Genomic DNA, 22,943 nt, shown 5'->3' on the forward strand with positions numbered 1-22,943 from the left:
CAGGATCTGGCACCAGACCCCTCAGGCTTGACGAGATACAGTGTCTCCATTTATTACCTGGGTGGCCCCAGATATATTACTGAACTTCTATTTTTATTCTAAAAGGTATTCATTTTACACATTTGTGAACTTATTTTCATGTATGTTGTAAGGAGCTAAATCTATTTTTTTCCATTTGGCCAGCCAGCTCTTCCAACACCATTTACTGAGGAACCCGGTCTTTCCCCACTCAGGTGCATGTAGCCTCTGGCTCTTTACATATTACCAACTTGCATGGGTCTGTTTCTCGGTCCCCTGTTCTATTGTCTCATTTATTTCTCTATCCCATTGTTTTAGTTACTATATCTTTATATGAAATTTTCTTTTCTTTAAAGTTTATTTATTTTGAGACAGAGAGAACAAGTGGGGGAGGGAGAGACAGAGAGAGACAGAGAGAGAGAGAGAGAGAGAGAGAGAGAGAGAGAATCCCAAGCAGGTTCCTCGATGTCTGTGCAAAGCCTGATGCGGGGCTTGATCTCCTGAACCATGAGATCATGACCTGAGACAAAATCAAGAGTTGGACACTTAACTAAGCCTCTCAGGTTGCCCCTATAGGAAATCTTTTTTTTTTTTAATTTTTTTAATACATATTTATTTTTGAGAGAGAGAGAGAGAGGAAGGGGGAGAAAGAGGGGGCAAAACATGAGTGGGGGAGGGGCAGAGAGAGAGGGAGACACAGAATCCGAAGCAGGCTCCAGGCTCCGAGCTGTCAGCACAGAGCCCGATGCGGGGCTTGAACTTGGGAACCGCGAGATCATGACCTGAGCTGAAGTTGGACGCGCGACCGACTGAGTCACCCAGGCGCCCCCGAAATCTTTTTTTTAATGGTATCTGATTCCCTTTTTTTAAGGTTTGTTATTTAAGTCATCTTTACCCTCAACGTGGGGCTCGAACTCACCGCCCGGGGATCAAGAGTCGCGTGCTCTACAGGCTGAGCCGGGCGGGCGCCCCCCTCCCCCGCCCCCCGATATTAAGTCTTACTACAGACAGAACACAGGACTTCCTCGTAGCCCGGTATTCTCCCTTGTTTTTCACAATTATCATTAGGCGTCCTTGGCACTTTACCCTGCGATTTTTTCGAATGAGTTGGTCCAATTCCTTTCAAAAGCAGTCTGCTTCCCTAAGCCTTTACCACCCAGTGGCGATGATACAGGTCCTACGCGTCGCGGGAATGCAGAGCCGAAATGTGAATGCAGAGCCGTGAACACACTGCGGGGCCATAGGGCCCGGAACACCGGGACCGCTCGGCAGATGCTGGTATCATCTTCCTCAGATGCCCGTCCCGATGCAGTCACTGCTCTGTTTTAAAACCTTTGTTGGCTTCCCAGTCATGCGGAGTAAAGTTCAAACGGCCTGCCAAGCCACCTGACCCCAGCTGACCTTTCCCGCGGCACCTCCCGTCTCTCTCTCTCCTCCCGGCTCACTGTCAATATCGTGTTCCAGCCAACTTGCCGTTACACGAGCACGGTGCCGTGGCCTCCCCTTGCACACGCTGTCCCCTCAGCTGAGAATTCCTTCAGCCCTCTGAATCCCAGACGGCGGCTCCTCAGTCCCTCCCTCAGCCTTCTTTTTATTGCACTCGTCACTCCCCTGCGTTGTGATGATCTCTACGTGCTGTGACTCGGTGACCTTGGCACGGCCCTTGGCGATTCCCAAACAGGTGTCCACTCACGGCTACCATTGGATGATCACCCACCAACTTGGACGTTGCACACATTCCTTTACTTTTACTGTTTATTTTTTTAATGTCTTTTATTTTATTTTACTTTATTTTGCGAGAGAGACAGAGTGAGCGGGGGAGGGGCAGAGAGAGAGGGAGACACAGAATCCGGAGCAGCCGGCACGGAGCCCGATGCGGGGCTTGAACTCGTGAACCACGAGATCATGACCTGAGCCGAAGTCGGACACTTAACTCACAGAGCCTCCCAGGTGCCCCGTCCACACATTCCTTCACCTATTGAAGGCTCAAAACAATCACCAAAAAGAGACTTCTCTCCCACCGAATAGGAGGGAACAGGGATGGTAACTTGTCCAAGATCACAGAGCCTGTCAGCAGCTGAGACCTGAACCCTGGTCTAATTGCAACACTCACTCTTCTATTACAGCAGGCAGCCTTTCGACGTGTCTTTCCTCCCTTTTCCGACTCCCTCTTTTCTTAAAAAATTTTTTATTTATTTAAAAAAAATTTTTTTAATGTTTATTTATTTCTGAGACAGAGACAGAGCATGAGTGGGGGAGGGGCAGAGAGAGAGGGAGACACAGAATCGGAAGCAGGTTCCAGGCTCTGAGCTGTCAGCACAGAGCCCGATGCGGGGCTCGAACTCACGAACCCGGAGATCGTGACCTGAGCTGAAGTCGGTCGCTCAACCGACTGAGCCACCCAGGCGCCCCTGTTGTTTATTTATTTTTGACAGAGAGACCACGGGCAAAGGAGGGGCAGAGAGAGAGGGAGACACAGAATCCGAAACAGGCTCCAGGCTCTGAGCTGTCAGCACAGAGCCTGACACGGGGCTCAAACCCACGAGCTGTGAGATCGTGACCTGAGCCCAAGTTGGATACGCAACCGACTGAGCCATCCGGGCGCCCGGTCCCTTCCTCTTTTCCATCCTACGGTCCTCCTGCTTGAGCTGTCTCCACCGTCCCCTCTCACCCCACCCCTAATGGCTTACCTCCCCAGGCTGTCATCTCTCCGATTTCATGCCATCTGTCACCCAAGCAGGTGCCTCTGTGAGGACTGTGTGTCCTGGGGTTAGCACGTTGCTGGTATTCAGGACACAGAACATGGAGCCACGTGGCTGCATCCTCAGAGGCTGTTCGTTGGGTGTCACAAGACCGAGGAGGTAAAATAAACCTTTCACACCCCAAATGTGACTGAAACCGGTAAGCAAACAAGATCATGGTTTACAACGCCAGGCTTTCTTGGGTACGATTATCAGGTCTCTGGAGAGGATGGGAGCCAGCCTGCCTGAGGGATGGGCGAGAATTGTGCCAACCTAAGTCTGGCTTGGATGGTCAGAGCTGCACTGGTGTCCTTTGAGCTCATTTCCTCCCCTCACCCGTGCACAAAGTTTTGGGGACCCTACAGACCTCTCTCTTGTCCTACAGGCTATAGAAACACCGGGCTGCAGCAAAATAATCCTAGTTTGCATCTATCCTCCGAAGGGTGAAGAACAATCAACATGTAGTAAATGTGATGGTGATGGGCCACCTGCGTAATGGCCTGTCACAGTCAGACACGGGAGAGTGGAGAGTTCTGGGGACCCCAGATCCCAATTAGAGATTGCCATCTGGTAGTTTCGTTAAGCATAGCACATCCCTTGTGTCAGTGTTTATAAGCTCATGGCCTCGTTGTGCACACTCAATCTGGCAAAAGGAGGAATCCTTTGATAAAGGAGGGGTGATCATCACAGGACGGACAAAGGAGGGCTGCGGAATCAGAGTTTAGGGGCCCAGGGTGCCCTGGCCAACTGATAGGGCATTTGCCCTTGGTGGAATGAAGTCATCGGGTTATTATTGTTCCGTAACCAACTTCCTGCCTATTTTTGGCTACCCACACAGATAGCCACTGCACTAACCAGGTTAACTTGGTTTGACATTTATCATCATATACAAGAGCCAACTGTCGTCCCGGCACATCCACCTCAGTCCATTGTGAGTTAGGTCTCCGTGTGAGTCTCAGCCTGGTAGTGACCCTCTGGGTACACGGACCACATCAGGTTTGTTCGCTTACGAAACTTGGCTAGTGGTGATGCCACCAGAATTCCAGGAAGGCCGGCCCGCCTCAGCGGATGGACATGTTTATCTGATCGTGACATGCTCTTTATTCTTGCTTCTATATCCCTCTCTTCATCCCCAGGTTCATTCACTCCCTGAGTCTGGATCACCTCATGGACTGGGCAGCACAAGCTTCCAAACCACTCCTCTCCGACCTCTCCTGCTGCCTCCTCCTCAAACACGGGCGACATTACGGGACTATCTTGTTCAGGAATGCTTTACGTGGACCAAGCCAAACTCCTTGGCCGGGCTTTCCTGGTCTTTCGTAATTTGGCCTCATCATGCTTTGTTTTTCACGACAGCCCAAAATGTTCTCTGTTGGTCTCCCAGGTTACTCAGCGTGGCTCTCCCACCGATGGCTCCTGCCCGTTCTCCTCTGCCCGCAAGTCCTGCTGCTACACCTCTTCTGAACGCGGCTCCAGCCCTTTAGCCCATCCCGTCCTCTCCAGCCCTCCCCAAATCGCCGGAGAGGACGGGAGACAAGGTCCTTGAAATAAAGGCTTCCTGACTCTCCCGCAGCCAACTCCTGGTCCCACACAAGAGAGCAACTTCTTGCCGTACTCTCGTATTGTCCTAGATGTGGCGTGCCTCTCTTCCATACCCTTTTGGGCTCCTAAGGAAGGAAAGCCCCACTGGGATGGGGGGGGGCAGGCCACCCAAGTCTCCCTGGGCTCCTCGCAGCAGGGCTGGCGGAAACCAAGCGCCAAGTCTCGCTGCCTGCCATGGGCTTTTCCCAATTCGCTTCTCCCTCGAACAGGGCCACCTCTGACTGCAGCAGAGAGCGGGGGTGGAACCCAAAGAAGACTGGTGTCTCGAGGAAAACCTCGAGAAAGAAGAGACCAAACACTGAGCAGGGATGTGTGTGAAATACTGGTTTTTATTGGTTGGCACAAGATTACAACCTACAATTCCAATGCCCTTCCCTCCCACACAGCTCAAATGGAAGGAAACTGATTAACACATAGAAAGGAACAGCACGCTCACAGGCTTAAGCATCGTTTTTACAAAAAGGAGTGGGATGTGGGGACGGTGAAACTTTAGGGCAAGTACCAAAGCTCTATCCAGACTATAGGGAAGGGTCTGTCTGTCCTCTGTTGCTGGCACGGCAGAAGCAGACACTTTAGTAAAGGTGAAAGGTTACATATGACGGGCCTGCCAGTAAAGGGGGAGAGTGGGACTCACATCTGCTGTGTACCTGTCTCGGACCCAAACCTGGGCTGGCTGGACACAGCTCCCTTTCTCTTCAGCCCTTCCTCCACAACCCAATGGCACCCACAGGAGGGGTGTGAAGGAAGCCTAAAAACACCCTCCCTGAGAAGAGGAAGCCAGAATATTCAGGTATCTGCCGCCTTCTCCGGACCAAATTCCACTCCCCTCAACGCCTCCGGGCACCGCGCGGGTCTTGCTTGCAAGTGCTAGGTCGATACTGGGGAAGGGGCCAGGTCTGGGCAGGTGGCCCCAAGGAGGAAGGAAGGAAAATGGGACTTTCCATGCAATACCAAGCAAGATTGTTTTGGAAACAAGAAATGGAAAACAAGACCGTGCACCCATGGGTTGGAAGCTCCTAAGTCCTGGGGTGCATTTGCATTGGGGGGAAGGGTCACAGGGTTCCCAATCCAGTTTCACATACTGTACCATCAGGTCCCAAGAGGTAAAAGGACCATAACCAACCCCTCCTCCCATAGAAGTGCCGTTCCTTGGTTTCCTCAGTTGTGCTGAGCTCGCTGGGGTCATTTCTGCCAGCCTCTCCAAGGATGGCAGTGCTTGGCCCACTGGATGTTCCACTTTCTACCCTTTCTACAAACAGGAGGCACACCGCCGAGGCAGGTGATACACACACTCTCCCTCCAGAATGGTCACCGGCGGGCTAGGTGACCTAATGATGGGAAGGTGAAGTTGTCCGCTCCTCTGGGAGGCCCTGATGGAAGGGGAGAGCAGCAGACTCGTGGTGGGATCAGAACAGTCTAGTTCGAGCATGTGGGGTCCCCCGGGGGACTGGTCCCCGGGGGCATGGGCCCCTCGCTCTCGTCTCAGTTCTGGAGGGAGCTATTACTAGACTTGACCTTTTAAGATTCAGCTACAATGTATGAGCACTAGGGGGAAGGGACAAAAGACTTTGTCCTTTGGGGAAAAAACTCAAAACATCTTGGCTGCTTGCCTCAATTGAAGGGGTTCCTGGAAATTCCTGCTGAACTTGGCCAAAGGGGGACTGCATCTGGACAACACACTTGCGAAAGGGGAAAAAAAAGCACATTTAGTTCACCTGTTTTACAACTGGCATGGTCCCGGGGAGTTTAACCTTTTTGATGCTGACGGTAGATGAGTGACATGGAGGGAATCGTAGTGAGGAAGCCCCTTCAAGAAACCTCATACCGTTTGGAGGCCACACCCTGTAGCCGGGCAAACAGAGCTGGGGCCTCGCTGCCCATTCCCTAGCAAGGTCGTTGGACAGGATGGGAGACCAGATCCATGAAGTAAAGGCTGGGCCCGCCAGAGCAAATCTAAAGATGCTACCAACGGGGTTCCACGTCCTCTCTGACACACGTGGGCAGGCCACAGCCACCTGCTTTCCTTTCACAACAGCCCCCCACATCCTCAAGTGCTCCTGACTTCCTTAAGCACATGGCAAACTGGCAGCTATCTTTCTTAAGACAGAGGTATTAACTAAGTTTTACTTATTCTAGCCATCTGCCTTTTCCTTGATTACAAACCCGGCGGAAAGCTTTCAGACCACGAAGCAATAAAACGGACCTGATATTTACAAAACTGCACCACATACCGTATTTCTTTTATAACAGAGTGGACCAGCTGTTTTTCTAACTACTAAATACAACACTGTGCTGCTGGGCTATGCTCACTTACGCATCCGGGCCCCGAGCGACACGTCTACGTCCATCCACAGGTGGGAGTGAAAGGGTGAGTGAGGTTCTCAGAGGTTAACCAAAACGGAAGCAAATTCGATTTTGGAGAGGAGATTCCCCCTGGATTCAGAGCAAAAAGCACACAGCCATGTGGGAAGCGGCAGAAGGGAAGGTTCGTGTCTGCAGGCTGTGGCCCAGACGCCTGCCATTCCCTTCGAAGCTCCTTCATGTTCTGGGGATGAGCACAAGCTGCCTGCTTGCTGAGCAAAGGCCCTTGGAGTCCTTCTTTCACCTCAGTGCTCTGGAAGTTCTCCCAGACCTAACTTCAGACCCGTTCCCTATGGAGGCTCGCTGTGGAATGGACCATTCTGGGGTCTGGGTGTCTTGGCAATCGGCCTCTACCTTCCCCGGCGTGCGGCATATCGTCATGCTGCTGGACTCAAGTAACCAAAACGAGAGGTCTTCTTCAGATCCTGTGTCAGTGACACATTTTCTCCACAACAAACCAGAGGTTAAAGACCAAGGTTTAACCCTGAAAAGCTTTTCTTCCCCGCAATGGGACCACAAAGAGGTGAAAGCAGCTGTAAGGATCTGTGAGCCGCTCTAGCATACCATTTTCAGTGGAGCATCAGAGTGCTACGACAGGTTCACACTGGGATTATGGTTCATAAGTCCCGTCGGGATTTATGGACAATCTCACTGGAAAAATGATTTCTTGGAGGTGCCACTTTGCCCCACCCTAGGGAGAGGGGGGTACAGTCTCAAGGCCCAGCACTGGGCCGTAGGCATCTTTCCTTTTTCCTAAGGAGGCCTAAAGACTTACAATTTTGACCCAAATGCCTGACTGGGACGTCAAGCCCAGAGCAATTTCACTATACTGCTGAAATGTTCTGTGAAAGGTACACCCCCACAGACAACTTCCACAGACGGTAAGCAATTTGGCAGGTGATTGTTCCAGACCCAGAATTTGTTTCTCAACTCAGTGATGACGCGGTCTCCATATCTGGCCGGGCTGCAGTGCGTACGGAAGGATGCAGAGCATATGGAAATGGTGATGAACCTGGAATATGGCAATGCTGCTGTTTTTGTATCTTTTAAAGGCTATCTCCAGCGTTTTAAATGCCGTTTTTGGTGTTCTAGGGGCCCCTGTTTGGGGTTAAGAACTGAGAATGTAAACCAAAGGAAACCCAGAGTTAATTATTAGCTGACTGCCAAGGAACAGAAGCAATGCCTGTCCACCTTTCAGATCTTAATCTTATTTTTTTGGCCAGAGGCACTTTCTTCTCCAGCAAAATCCCTCCTGGTGTGAATTCAGAGTGAACGCACGGCCTCCGAGCTCCCCTCCAAGTGGACAATCGCCTTTTTTAAGACAGCTAAAAGCTCGCCAAATCATCACTATAAACAAAGCCTTAGGGGAGACACATGCCTCTTTTGCTTAGAAGGCTTCCTATTGGCAGACTCACAAAATCACGTGACTACTGGCCTCAGCTCAAGGAGTGTGTCCAAACCAACACCAAACGGCATTCTTTCTCTTATTTATTAATTTTTAAGGGGACTAGGAGGACAAACCATTTGATCAATCTGAAGGTGAGAGGTATCGTTTCCTCCGATGTTCTGATTAGGCTTCTCACATCCCTGAAGGGTTATCAGCTAATGCAAAAATGTGGTCAAAATGTGAAACTGCCCTTTTAGAGGCAGAAGAAGGACGCTGGCTTCCAAAGGAGAGTCTGCCTCACATCTCTAGGTTCCCAGGGGCTGCGGTGACCTCAAGTCACCTAACATACAGACAACAGTTATCTTTTATGGATTGCAGCCAATGCTTCCCAATTTACTACCTGAAAATCTCGAATGTCTCGTCGGTTTAGGTGACATCTAAAGTGACATGGAAAATACAGCTCTTCCGGGATGGTGAGGTCTCTGTTGCAAGGCTCACCCTGGAGAACAGAAGCTGACCCTGTGGTGCTTCCCCACCTACTCTAAGGGAGATGGGTGCCCGGATGGAGCAAGGCTGAGGTCACTGACATGGACAGCTGCACAGTCTGGAAGATTCCCACAGCCTTGGGGAAGTAGGTTCCATCCCAGCAGGGCTCAGAAGTGACTGTCGCCTCAACTCGGCAGTATGACCTGCATAGCTTCAGGCCTGACCTCTTGTAGAGTTTCAAGAATAAGAACCACAAGAGCTGTCCCATTATGTAATCACCACTGAATAATCTCCTCACCCCAGAGCTGTTTGCGTTAACACATCTATTTGTTATAAAGATGTGGATTATTTTCTGAAATGCAGATGGGACCAGGACGAGGCTCAATTAGCAATTTTAACGAATCCTCATGTCTCTTAAAGCAGAAATACAGCCCACTGTGAAGACTTCTCCAGGGATTTCTTCTAACTTTAAATTTTCTCTCAACTGGGATGGACTTCGAGAACACTTCAGAAATACTACAAATCACACAGTTGTGGTAAAAATCGCTCTGTGGTTGTTAGATCCTCTTTGTGAACTAAAAAAAACAAAAAAACAAAGAAAACGTGGCTCAGGCTAAGCTAAGTTTTAAAAAAAGATCAGCTGGGGAAACCAACGAAGGCATTAATGCAGCATTCACTAGATGGAACTGACAAGCCCGTAAAATGACAAGTACAACGTGTGAAATGCACAGCCGGGTCCGGCAGAAGACCGATTACTCCTCTGGTTAACAAGGTTCAGGGTGAGCCTCCAAGGAGCACTAGATGTAGAGAAGCAAAAGGGGAAGAAGGAGGAACAGCAGCCCTGTGTGGAACTTTTGTTTTCTTTACAAAACAAGAGGTGATTTTTTTTTTCTTTTAAGCCAGTCTAAGAGACTGACTCCTAACATCAAAACTGAAAATATCTGTCAAGAAGGAACTTGACGGGGTAGCAACACGTTTACAAAACTGCTGCAAAAGCTGCTGAAGGGCAGTGACCCACTCTGCTCCCCAGAGGCTGCGAGAAGCAAAGCCTCAGGTGCCTCACAGCTCCACAGCACCACTCAGCATGATGCAGAGGGTGGAAATCCTGCAGCGAAGCCACCTCCTAGGCCTTCCGCAGCCTCAAGGCGGGTGATATAGTCCCACACTCTTTGATCCCACCAGATGGCCTCAGCTCAGACTCAGCAGTGAGGGAACCCTCTCCCCGCAGGGCAGATGGGGCCGCAGACACTTGTAAAAACAAAACATGGTCAACTCGTTAACTTTTCCATCGTGCTATGTTTGCTATGGGGAAAATCAAGACTCCTCTGTTTCATGGGCTGCGCCATTCTGGGAGGCTACAAAAAAATCTAATACAGCTGACTCCCGGTAGCCTTTCTCTTACACACACACACACACACACACACACACACACACACACACACACAGTCCTGGTCCAAAAAGATGGCATAACCTCACTGATGTTCCCCCAATGGCTGCAAATTTGTAAACTAAAAACAAAGTTTTATTTAAAAATATCCAATGCTATCTTTCTCTATCCTGAGCATGGCAGACTGTGATGGATGCCCCAGTAATAACCCGAATCTAGGACATGCAAATTCACTGTGAGAAAGAGACTTTATTAACCTGCCCTGTACACAACAACTGGTTTCTGTCAAGCCTGAATCAGGTGAATACTTGTAGAATTCATGGCAAATCAGCGTCAAAGAAAGATTCTGCAAGTAGGATTTCTGTGCTTCCTTTTGCTTCTCCTTGATTTCTCTGGGGAGGTATAAAGGCTATTGCACCCAGGGGTCTAAGTAATCTATCACAAAAGGGCTATGACCACACACCAGGAAAGACAGCCATGTTGTTAACAGTGCCAGGGAGGAAAAAACCACCAATCCCTGCTCATCAGAATCCCAGTGCAACAGAAAATAGCACCAGTTTCAACAATTCTGGTTGGACAAAGCCTCTTTTTGTCAGTTAAGAAAGCATCAGCACAATTTCCTCAGTTAACTGCATTAATAGGATCCATTCATGTCACTGAAAGATGCTTCGTGGCACAGTTCACTTTCCTGACCCAAAGACGCCAACATCAATCCCAAGTGGACCCGGTAGGGTAACGTGTTGTGACACCAGCCCAGTAAAAGCATCCTTAGACAATTAAAAAAAAATGCACAAATCACTATGAACGCTGCAGTTCCCTTTTCAGGGGTACTGACTGTTTTCCTGCGAAGTACTTTCAATCCATATCATAAAGGTAGAATTTAGTTGGAAGAATGTGTTTTTGGATTCCACTCAGTGCTTAGTTGAATTTAATTCATTTTCTCCTTTATTTCTTTGGACAGAAACTTACAATGCTCTCAATTAGGCAACAAGCAGCAATATGTTCGTTTCTGAGTAGGACATGTGAACAGCGAGTTGGTATTTAGACTCAAATCCCATGGTACTGTTTCTATCCACTGGGACCCTTACTTGGGGGCATCCCTATCCCAGAGGTAGGACAGCATCCTAAGGAAACTGTGGGCACTACTTGTTGGATCGGTGCCTCAAGACTGGGAGAAGATGCAAACTGAGAACAGACGGCAAAGTTTAAAGCTCACCGAAAGATGTCCCCCAAAATGTGGAACACTGAATGACACAGGCCTACTGGATACATACATCTCTTTTAGTGGGAGGGAAGAGCAAAACTTTTCAACGTTTGAGTATTTATTAGAAGTTTTAAATAAAGAGAACTACGATTTCAATTTCACATCTTGGCTACGTTTTGACAAAGGAGATGCCACTAAGAGGACAGCAACGAACTCCTGTCCTACACCAGGGATTGATCAGTGTCCCCACTCCCAGGCCCACCCCTCGATCTCAAGACCCTTTTCTGTTCACCTCCCAACCGAACAACACAACTGGCAAGTGAAGCCAGCATGAAACCTGTATCAGAGACCAACGCGACAGCTGCACTGAGCCAATGCGTTATGTAGCCGTTCTAGTAAATGACGGAGCATTCTCCCACACGATTTCTCAGCAGAAGGTGGACCTTCTGCATCCCAGTGGGAGACAAATTTAATATTTCTGTGCATGCTCCATGGTGCAATTCCAAATGCTGTAACATCACAAAGATAAGCCAACACCTGAATTTTCCTCCCGTGTTACTTTTCAGGAACTTAACATGGTTACCCAGGATGGGGACGGGACCGAACCCTGGCGTTTGCCAAGTACAGCTGGATGCTTCAGCACAAGGACAGTATCCCGTTCGGCATGGTGTAAGGCATGTATGCACAAGGAGAGAGGCCACTGTTGGCAATAAGTAGCATTATGGAAAAAATTCCAACCAGCAGGATAGAAACAAAGCTCGATGCTCCAGTTTTTGCGAGAGTAATCCCAAGAATCCAGTTCAAATCCCTATTGTCAACATGTAGGGAGGAATTCAATTTCTATCATTGTTTCTCCAGGTCTGAGCTGAGGCCATTTGCTCCTGACTCGGTAATAAAAAAGAAAATAGGTTTCTTCCTGTTTCTTTCTTGGCATGGAAACACAGCTTTGAGAAGAGAAGGCCATGAGTCCTGGGAGCACTAGGAAGGTAGCTAAACTCTCCGTACCCTATAGAACTACAGTCAGTGACTGGGGAAAGGGGAGCGGACAGGGAAACTTACCTAGCCACTAGCATCAAAAACAAAAAGGTAAATTAACTCCGAGGCTCTCCATTCCAGAAACACCCCGAATTTAAAAAACAAGACCAAACCTTGAAAAATTAAACGGTTAAATTCCTCTTCTAAAAGTCATTTATTTACATATTATATGCCCAGTATATAATGTGTAGATAAATGTATCCTGCAGTGGAAGTGACCAACCTACTGGACTGAACAGCGCAGTACAGGACAAATTCTTGAAAGGTGTCATCTCATATTGGTATCTTTTTAATAAAAAAAAAAATTAAAAATCAAAGAAAAATGTCTGGCCAGGGCTCGGATGAGACAAACAGGAACACTTCAGAATCCAAGGCAGAGGGAAGGCTGTTTGTCTCCTTAGACAATTGTGGGGGTGTGAGAAGGGAGGGACCGATCATGCACCAAAGTACTTACAAATTACATGCCCATCCCCCCGCCCCCCTCCATAAAAAGAGAAGAAAAAGCCCATCACTTAACACCAAACAGCAACATCATCAATAAACCCTTTCTCTGCCGCCCATCATGTCTTATTGAAGAGGAGGCCTGTGAGGAGAGGTGAAAAGAGCAGGGGAGGGGAGATCTGCACTTCAGTCTAGTTTCCAATTTCCATTCCTCTTACACGAAGCCTTCAGTCATCTGATGCCTGGCATCGAGCTCTGAGCAGAAACCGAGTACGTGGTGGCCACGACCGGGGTGCCGTTGTTGGCTGAGTAGCCTTGCCTCAACGTTTCAAAATACGATGCCTGCACCGGTTTGTGATACTGAAGCACTTTTATGGCATCTTCTATTTTAAACCATTCCCTCTTCCTTCCTGTGGAGGCAGAGAGAGAGAAAAAAAAAAATCAGCACAAAAGGGAAGCGACAAAAAGTTTCTGATCTTATAACTCTGGAGAAAATGCAGATGAAAACAGGAAAGCCACGGTTATCAACACTTTAAGACGATGCATTACAGAGCTAGTTTTCCTTACTCTCTTTTCTTACAAGAACAATGCAAGCCCGCTTCTATGCCTCCAACACTACGGGTGTCAGATGCAGGAAAGAGACCATGTGCAATGCTGACATCTGAAGAGTGAGGGGCTAACGGTACACCGCGCCCTCCAGAGAGAGCCGCTGCTCGGGGTCTCTTCCTGTGTTGCTGGGCCTCTGGGCCTTGCTCGGCCTGCAGGTACACACCCGAGGTGCAGCCAGCATCCCCACCTCCTGCAAAACTCAACATGAGCGTCAGCTTCCAGAATTATTAGGATGGCTGCTTGTAATCAATCAGATGTTCATTTAAAATTTGTGTTTAAGAGTTATGTACTAACATATTACAAAATATTTTTAAAAAAAGAACACCATCACTATTAACTTTTCGGTCTGTTATCTTACCTCCCCACCCCCCCGCCCCCCGCCCAAATTCGTGTTTTAAAATCCTTTATTTTTTCTCTCACAGTAAAAGAGGATTGCTTAAAATTGGAAAATGGAAGAAAGTATGAAGAATATGGAAATTACCCGTTAACATTATAAACCAGAAAGGACTACTCTAAATATTTTAGTGCCTTTTGCTTTTCCTTCATCGAACTGGAAAAAGGCACTGCGCTTGACAGCTGTAACTGGGATCGTGCTTTTAAGATGCCCCGAATCCGGAGAAGCTCTAGTAAGAGTGCTGTGGTTGGACACATGGCTGCTGGAGCGAATCTGCTGGGCTCCCATCGCATCACTGGCTCTCATGAACTGTCAGTTGGGCATAAGTGGCTGCACTAGGTACTGAGCTGTGCCCCACTTTCCTCATCTGTAGGGACAGTGCACCTATCTCACAAGTCTGCTGTGAGGATTAATATGTAAGCCGTCTGAACAAGACCTGGCACAGCACATGCTGTTAAGAGCTTGCTTATGATCAGTATTGTTATGACTTCTTTTTTTTACTTCACGCCGTTTCTGGAGCGCTCTTCTAGGTCATGCCAAACGTGACATTTAATGGCTGCACTACATCGTAACATCCAGCATGGACGTGCTGCCATTCACGCAACCGCGTCCCCATCACTGGACATCAACAGTCTGCGATTTCAGTTGTTATAAATCATGCTACAATTAAAAAAAACCACTTTATCTGTTTATTTTTTCTTTTAGCCTCCCAGAGGAAGATGCCTAGAACTGAGATGAATAAAACATTTGGGCTCCGAAGACCTTGTGACCTGTAATGCCAAACTGCTTTCCAGAAAGACCATCCCGAGCTCCAGGGCTGCCTGTGTGTGCTGGGATGCCGTTCTCACTGCACCCCGCCGGCACTGCTACCTTGTCTTTCGTCACTGCCAATTCTGTAGGTCAAAGCCAGTCCCTCGTTTTTGTTTTCATTTCAAATTCCTATTTAAAGTAGCTCTAAGTCATGTGTATATCGCTCTGTACCCTGCTTTCCTCACTCACCAACACCAATTCATAAGCACCTCCCCGTGGTACGCTAGCTTTCGTAAGTCCGCGTTTAACAGCTGCGTGACATTCCATCAGACGAGTGTGCCTTAGCTCACTTATCCTTCACGGAGGTGTCCGTTTAAGACCCAATTTCCACCTGGAAAAGGCTCACTGGAAGCAAGGCTTGCAGAGTTACCCTCCATATTTTAGATTATTTCATTATTTCAGTTCTCAGAAGTAGTACAAGGTGAAAGGCTTGTTGGATATTAATAGAGCAATGGTACCTTGAAAATTCCTCTCACAAGTGTGTGACTCCCGCCTGACAGAGTGCTCTGAGGACAGGGCCACACCACACTCATCTCTGTCTCCTTTTAAAGCCCTAGCACTGGCTGTCAAGGAGTCTATTTTTAATAACCCCCCACTGAATTTATTTACTTAAGCATACTGCATCCTTACCAGATATGAAGCCGTTAAAAGCTGAAGGGCTGTGAGATGCCCCAATCAGCAGTGTGAGGGCCATGGTGGCAAAGCGCATACACACAATAAAGGGAGAGGTTCTAGCAAGTGAATTTTATCCGTTCGCCGATTATAACAGACATTGTTAAATTAATATTACACTTTTCTAGAATATACTTTCCTTTAGAGGCAAAAGATTAAACCATGAACCAACCATTGGATCACCTATGTTTTTAGTTCAAAAGATACACATCCAATAGTGATTTGAGAGATCAAAGAAAACGGCTCCTTAGGAGAAAGGCAGGGGCACCCAAAGGGTAATAGGAGTAACACTGGAAACTACTCCCACGACTCCGTGTCTATTAAATGACTCTGGAGGGAGAGGCTCACCCCGCCAAACCAACAGCTTTCCCCAACCATGTGAACAAGCATCATCACAAGGAACAACCGAGGGTCTGCTCTCAGCGGGGGTTTCGTGGCCAGCATTGTGGAGAAGGATCGGTACCTGCTGAGGAGGGTCCGATTCGACTTTAGAAACAGTCTTTTCTTATTTTTACGTGCTATGTTTCTATTTGTGGACCACGTACCCAACTTCAACTTCCTTTTAAACACTTCAAAATACTAACTTTCACAAGTTCAAAATGGACATGTTTGTGTCATTAAACGTATCCTTCTATTATTTCTTTTATCAGGCTCACTTCTGGCTCTGGGTGATGACCTGTGGGCCAGGGCCCGTTGTGGGGAGCATTTTGGAGGCTATCTGGGGACAACTTACCAATGTTAACTGAATCTTCCCAGTCTTCCAGCACTTCTGTGACAATGAGCACATAGACATACGTTCTGTGCTTCCTCTCCTGGTTCTGAAGGGCAAAGAGAGGACAGAGAAACAGCTTTCCCTTAGAGAGCTGAGATTACTTAAGTGAAACACACTCTTAGCCATATGTCCAGAGCGCAGATACAAGGATTCCTTTCACTTTTAATTGTCCTACAATCAATCATACAGGGAATGGTGCCAGATGGCCTCTTTAGAACAGGCCACACTTGCATTTAAGGTTGTGCTCTTTGGCTGGGCTTCTAAAGCCGAGGCTTTAATCTCTTTTTTCTTTCCCCTTCCCCTCAGTACAACCTCACAGGAATGCTGTGAGAATGAAGTTTGTGATCTCTCATGCAAAAGGCACCAAGTAAATTTAACTCGCTGAAACACAAGAAGGAGAAGAGGCTGCGGGTGGCGGGGGTTCTATCAGTGCTAGCGAGCTCTGACGTCACGCATCTCCCCTTCTGCTAACCTGGCTCATCTCTATTCCCGATTTCTCAGTTGCTTCCGCCTCCCTCCAAACCTCTACCCCGGCCTATTTCCTTGTTTCTTCCACCTCTGCGATAGTGACTCGGATCTTCTTTTTCCTCCTGTCTTCTCTACACTTATCTGCCCTCCTCACACCCTGAGAGAAGAAGAAGAGAGGTAGGGACGGGATAAGTAATCCGGGCATAACTTCTTTCATTGTGTTTCACAGCGACTGCTTTTTTACGACTCGAACGTCTACAGCAACGCTGCATCGAGCAAGCCCATAGGTGCCATTCTTCTAACAGTGCTTGCTCACTTCGTGTCTATCCTTTTGGTAAGTCTCACAGTGTTTCAGACTTTTTATTATTATTATATTTGCTATGGTGATCTGTGATCAATAATTTTTGATGTTACTATTGTAATTGTTTTGGGTGCCACAAACGACACTCCTGTAAGACAGTGAACTTAACTGACAAATGTGTGTGCTCTGACTGCTCCACTGACCGGCCATTCCTGTCCCTCCCTGTCATCCTCCCTCTCTTTGGGTCTCCCTATTTGCTGAGACACAACAAAATTAAGATTAGGCCAATCAATAACCCCACAGTGGCCTCTAAATGTTCAAGGGAGAGAAAGAATTGTGTCTCTTACTCTCACTTTAAATCAAAAGCTAGAAATGATTAAGCTCAGTGAGGAAGGCATGTGGAAAGCCAAAAAAGGCTGAAAGCTAGGCCACTTATACAAGTTAGCCAACTTGTGAACGCAAAGGAAAAGTTCTTGAAGGAAATCAAAAGCGTTACTCCAGTGAACACACGCATGACAAGAAAGCCAAACAGCCTTACTGTCGATATGGGGAAAGTTGGAGTGGTCTGGATAGAAGATCAAAGAAGCCGTAACATTCCCGGAAGCCGAAGCCTATTCCAGAGCAAGGCCCTAACTCTCGATTCTATGAAGGCTGAGAGAGGTGGGGACGCTGCAGAAGAAAGCCTTGGTTGATGAAGTTTAAGGAAAGACGCCGTCTCCCTCCCACCACAGCGCAAGGGGAAGCGGCAGGTGCTGATGTGGAAGCTGCAGCAAGTTATCCAGAAGGTCCGGCTAAAATCAATCATGAAGGTGACTACACTCAACAACAGATTTTCAACTTCTATTGGAAAAAGATGCTACCTAGGACTTTCATAGTTAGAGAGGTCAATGCCTGGCTTCAAAGCTTTAAAGGACAGACTGACTCTCTGTTTAGAGGCAGCTGGTGACTCAAAGTTGAAGCCAATGGTCAATGACCATTCCAAAAATCCTAGGGCCCTTCAAAGTTCTGCTAAATCTACCCTGCCTGTGCTCTATAAATGGAACAAAGACTGAATGACAGCACATCTGTTTCCAACATGGTTTACTGAATATTTTAAGCCCACTGCTGAGACCTCCTGCTCAGAAAAAAAAAAAAGATTCCTTTCAAAATATTACTGCCATCGACAGTGCACCTGGTCACCCAAGAGCTCTGATGGAGATGGACACTGAGATTAATGTTTTCAGGCCTAACAAAACATCCATCCCACAGCTTATGGGTCAAGGAGCGACTTCAACTTTCAAGCCTTACTATTTAAGAAATACATTTCATAAGGCTACAGCTGCCATAGATAGTGATTCCTCTGATGGATCTGGCCAAAGTAAACTGGAAACCTTCCGGAAAGGATTCACCATTCTAGATGCCCTTGAGGACACTGGTAATTCATGGAAAAAGGTAAAAATACCAACATTAACAGGAGTTTGGAAGAAGTTGACTCCAACCTTTGTGAAGGACTTTGAGGGGTTCAAGACTTCAGTGGAGGAAATAACTGAAGATATGGTGGACACAGCAAGAGAACTAGAATCAGAAGTGGAGTTTGAAGATGGGACTGAGCTGCTGCAAGTTCATTATCAAACTTTTTTTAAAAATTTTTTTAATTTTTTTAACGTTTATTTATTTTTGAGACAGAGAGAGAGAGCATGAACAGGGGAGGGGCAGAGAGGGAGGGAGACACAGAATCTGAAACAGGCTCCAGGCTCTGAGCTGGCAGCACAGAGCCCGACGCAGGGCTCGAACTCACGCACCATGAGATCATGACCTGAGCTGAAGTCGGATGCTTAACCGACGGAGCCACCCAGGCGCCCCGTAACTTTTTTTTAAACTTTACTTATTTATTTAAACATCTTCTTTATTTCTTTAATTTTTTAATTAATTAATTAATTAATTAGAGAGAGACAGACAGAGACAGAGACAGAGTGAGAGCAGGGGAGGGGCAGAGAGAGAGGGAGACACAGAAGCCAAAGCAGGCTCCAGGCTCAGAGTGTGAGCAGAGAGCCCGATGTGGGGCTGGAACTCACAAACTGTGAGATCATGACCTGAGCCGAAGTAGGACGCTTAACTGACTGAGCCACCCAGGTGTCCCATTTATTTATTTATTTTGAGAGAGAGAGCGCAAGTGGGGATGGGGCAGAGAGAATCCCAAGCAGGCTCCACACCACTAGTGCACAGCCCGATGTGGGGTTCGAACTCACAAACCGCGAGACTGTGACCTGAGCCGAAGTCAGACACTTAACTGACTGAGCCACCCAGGACTGCCCAGCTCGTATCAAACTTTAACAGATGAGGGGTTGCTTCTCGTGGATGAGCAAAGAAGGTGATTTCTTGAGATGGAATCTACCCCTGGTGAAGATGCTATGAAGACTGTTGAAATGATAACAGAAGATTCAGAGTATTCCATAAATGTAGTTGATAAAGCAGTGGCAGGGTTTGAGAGGACTGACTCCAATTTTGAAAGAAGTTCTACTGTGGGTAAAATGCTAACAAAGAGCATTGCCTGCTACACAGATACTGTTCATGAAAGGAAGAGTTGATCGATGCAGCAAACTTATTTTAAGGCATTGCCACAGCCACCCCAACTCTCAGCAACCATGACCCTGGATCAGTCAGCAGCCATCAACATGGAGGCAAGACCCTCCACCAGCAAAAAGATTATAACTTAACTTGATGAAAGCTCACAATGGTTAGCATTTTTTAGCAATAAAGGGTTTGAAGTTTATTTATTTAGAGAGAGAAAGAGCACACGTGTGCGTGTGGGTCGGGGAGAGGCAGAGAGAGAGAGAATCCCAAGCAGGCTCCATGCTGCCAGTACAAAGCCTAATGCAGGGATCGAACTCACAAACCGTGAGATCATGACCTGAGCTGAAACTAAGAGTCAGACGTTTAACCGACTGAGCTACCCAGGTGCCCCAGCAATAAAGTATTTTTAAATAAAGGTATATATGTTAACATAGGTACTCTAAGTGTATGTATACACTTCACAGACTACAGTATTGTGTAAATACAACTTTTATATGCACTGACCAAAAACAAAGAAACATTTGACCTGCTTTATCACAATATTTGCTTTATTGCAGTGGTGTGGAACTGAACCTGCAGTATCTCTGAGGTATGCCTGCACTTACAAATAACGCTATTTGTTTGGAGGAGACTATGGGAGTTTAAAGAAGAAAGCAAGTTATTCTCTGCTGGTGCTGCTTTGTTTTGAAAAGTCAGTGAAACAAAGACAGCATCTATGCTAGATTGAGACTATAACGGACTGAATGTTTATGCCCCCCCACAATTCAGAGGCTCAAATCCTAATTCCCAATGGGATAGCATTAGGAGAGGGCCTTTGGGAGGGGATCAGGTGAGGAGCGCTGACCCTCACAAATGGGATTGGTGCCATGATAGAGACCCCAGCGAGCAACCTTCCCTCTTTTGCCATGTGAGAACATGTGGAGAGACAGCTACTGGAATGTGCTGCTTTTCAAAAGTTCTAGGTATGACGCTTCACTTTTACGGAAGACCTACATTAGTACCCGTTTCTGCTAACTGAAAGAAATCCGAAGAGGAGTTTTGCTTTTATAAAATAGAGGTGAAAAGCAAAACCACCATTTAGCATTTATGTTGCAGCGAGCCATGAGAGCAGCAGTGCACATCTGGAACGTGGGGAGCGGCACCCCCAAACTCCTTCCCCGGGAGCGACACTCGGCACTTCCTCATCAAGCCGCCAAGGCTTTGAAATGAGGCTGTGAGCATCTGTGCTTTATCTTGATTTACTTTGCCAGTCCGTTAACAAGATGTGTCCTGAGGTATGAGAAAAGCCTGAGAGAGGTACTGTTTTGGTTCTGGAAATGCTAAAAAAAAGTCTGCATATAAATTGCTTATTCACTTCTTATCACTTCAACTTACAAAAGGTTGCATACAAACACCCTACTTTCGGATAGCAGGAGAAACTGTAACTATGAACCAGGAAGTGGTTCTCACCAGACACTGAATCTGCTGGTGCCTTGATCTTGGGACTTCCTAACCTCCAGAACTGTAAGGAATCAATTTCTATTGTTTATAAGCCACTGTTTTGTTATAGCAGCCTAAATGGACTAAGACAAAGATATGTATGTATATATACATGTATACATGTATGTATATATATGTGTGTGTGTGTATGTGTGTATATGTGTGTATGTATATATATACATTGTGTGTGTGTGTGTGTATACATACACACACACATACATAACACAATATGGTTACTAATATGATACCAACTGCACCAAAGATTTTAACTGACTTACCTCAAAAATTCCAACTAATCTTCCCAATGTCCCTTTTACTCCAGCCTGGAAAGTGAAAAAGAAAAATTAACACATTAATACTGTTCACACTGCTGGTCTCATTCTGAAGAGGACACACGTTAGGCGAACTCCAGGTTTCTGGAGGTCACCTGTATTTCCTGTGTGTCACAGACTGGTAAGAGCAGGGTGTACTCTGGGGAGGGAGGATTTCTCTCCTCTCCTCCCCGTCTCTCTCCCCACTGCAAAGCTGGCCAAACACAGCAGATAATCAAGGCCATGAAGGCACACAGAAGGTATTTTGAGAGATTAATTACTTCATTAATGAATCCATTCACTTAACAAATACACTGAATGCTAATTTGAGCCAGATAACAGTGTATGTGTCAGAGGTATGGTGATGAATAGGCTAGAACATAAGACCCACGAGAGCAAGATCCTTATCTTACTTATTCTTGGCTGTCTTTATACAGTATGCCCCAAACAGAGCGCATACTGTATAGAAACTCGGTGAAGAGTAAATCAACAAATACACAAATGTGGTGATTCTGCTAGTGACAGGTATTGACAGAGATGCGCAGGACAAGGTGACGAACAGAACAGTGACAGGGAGGGGGCAACTTTACACAGTGGCAGGCCTTTATATACTCTGTATCTTCCACTGGCCCTCTGGTATTTTTTAAAAGATTTTCTGATGCATCATAGGTAAATTTTTCAGTCTATTCCAATTACTTAATTTTCTTTTCAACTGAATCTAAACTAGAACTGTCCCATCCCTAGTCATTTGATTTTACTCATTTCTACCTGTTCTTTATGTATCTGTTTCCATTATGTATGCCTTTGTTTCCATGATTTTTTTGTTCTTTTAAAACGGAAGTTATTCTTTCTTTAATTTGGAATACCCTGAACTGAAGTTTCTTGTCAGGCCATGCTATAAAATTCACTTCATCTCAAGTAAATTTATATTCCAATTAGTGAAGAGCTTCCTTGTGAGGCTGCTTTCACCAAGCTCTCCAAAGCTTGGTCTTAAAGTGACAGTTTAAGGCTCCTGCTCCAAGGTGACACAGGGAATACCACAGGCAGAGTCATGGAATTAGGGGGTGGTTTGGCTCCATCTTGTAGTGTGCACTGGGTCTGTGTCCCCTCTCTACGCAGGCCCACATCTTTCTAAAAGACTCAGCTCCTGGGGCGCCTGGGTGGCTCAGTCGGTTAAGCGTCCAACTTCAGCTCGGGTCATGATCTCATGGTCCGTGAGTTCGAGCCCCGCATCGGGCTCTGTGCTGACAGCTCAGAGCCTGGAACCTGCTTTGGATTCTGTGTCTCCCTCTCTCTCTGCCCATCCTCTACTTGCGCTCGCTCTCTCTCTCTCTCTCTCTCTCTCTCAAAAATAAAATAAAAATAAAAAATTTTTAAAACTTTTAAAAAATGAAAAATTTTTTTTCAAACTGGAAGTCTCAGCTCCTGGTATCCTTTCCGTTGGGAACTTGGGCTCCCCCGACTGCAAGGGGTCTGAGCACCCAAGGCCAGGCCGGCTGCAGCTCTTCCATGATATTCAGCACTTCTACTGTTTCTGATCTGTGGATATGGTGTCCACCTTGCTTTTGAGCCAGGCTGTGTCTTTTTAGCTTTTGCTTTTTATATTTTTTTTATCTGTCTATTCTAGGGGCAGAAGTGGGGAGAGATAATAAGGGAAGGAGAAATCTCTGGAAATGCCTGGGGAATGCTGTAACTTATTTCCTATTACCACTGCCATGTTATTTGTACAATAAACTAAAAATTAGGTGCTCATTAAGTTTGTAGAGAATGAACAAAATTTTAAAATGAGTGCTCTAAAAGTTCTCTAGAGATATTTAGTAATAAAAACAATAGAAGCCAATTTAAAGGCGAGACTCCTAGGTAGGTTATACTTTGAAATTAATTTTTGCTATTTATGTGCCAAAGAATCCTTT

General features: G+C 46.7%; 1 protein-coding gene across 2 annotated transcripts in view; it reads right to left on the reverse strand.

Moving 5' to 3' along the window:
- Positions 1 to 4,670: 4,670 nt before the first annotated feature.
- The window catches only part of LOC122219799 (diphosphoinositol polyphosphate phosphohydrolase 1), a 133,227-nt gene continuing 114,954 nt past the window's right edge, over positions 4,671 to 22,943 (reverse strand). For both annotated transcript variants that reach the window (XM_042938494.1, XM_042938495.1), the window contains exons 3-5: positions 20,998 to 21,042; positions 15,880 to 15,964; positions 4,671 to 13,071 (exon numbers count right to left, since the gene is read on the reverse strand). In XM_042938494.1, the coding sequence (XP_042794428.1) occupies positions 12,893 to 13,071; positions 15,880 to 15,964; positions 20,998 to 21,042 (309 nt within the window). In that variant the 3' untranslated portion in view covers positions 4,671 to 12,892. The remainder of the gene's footprint in view (positions 13,072 to 15,879; positions 15,965 to 20,997; positions 21,043 to 22,943) is intronic.

Source organism: Panthera leo, chromosome B2, assembly GCF_018350215.1.
Source record: "Panthera leo isolate Ple1 chromosome B2, P.leo_Ple1_pat1.1, whole genome shotgun sequence".
Classification (NCBI taxonomy): domain Eukaryota; kingdom Metazoa; phylum Chordata; class Mammalia; order Carnivora; family Felidae; genus Panthera; species Panthera leo.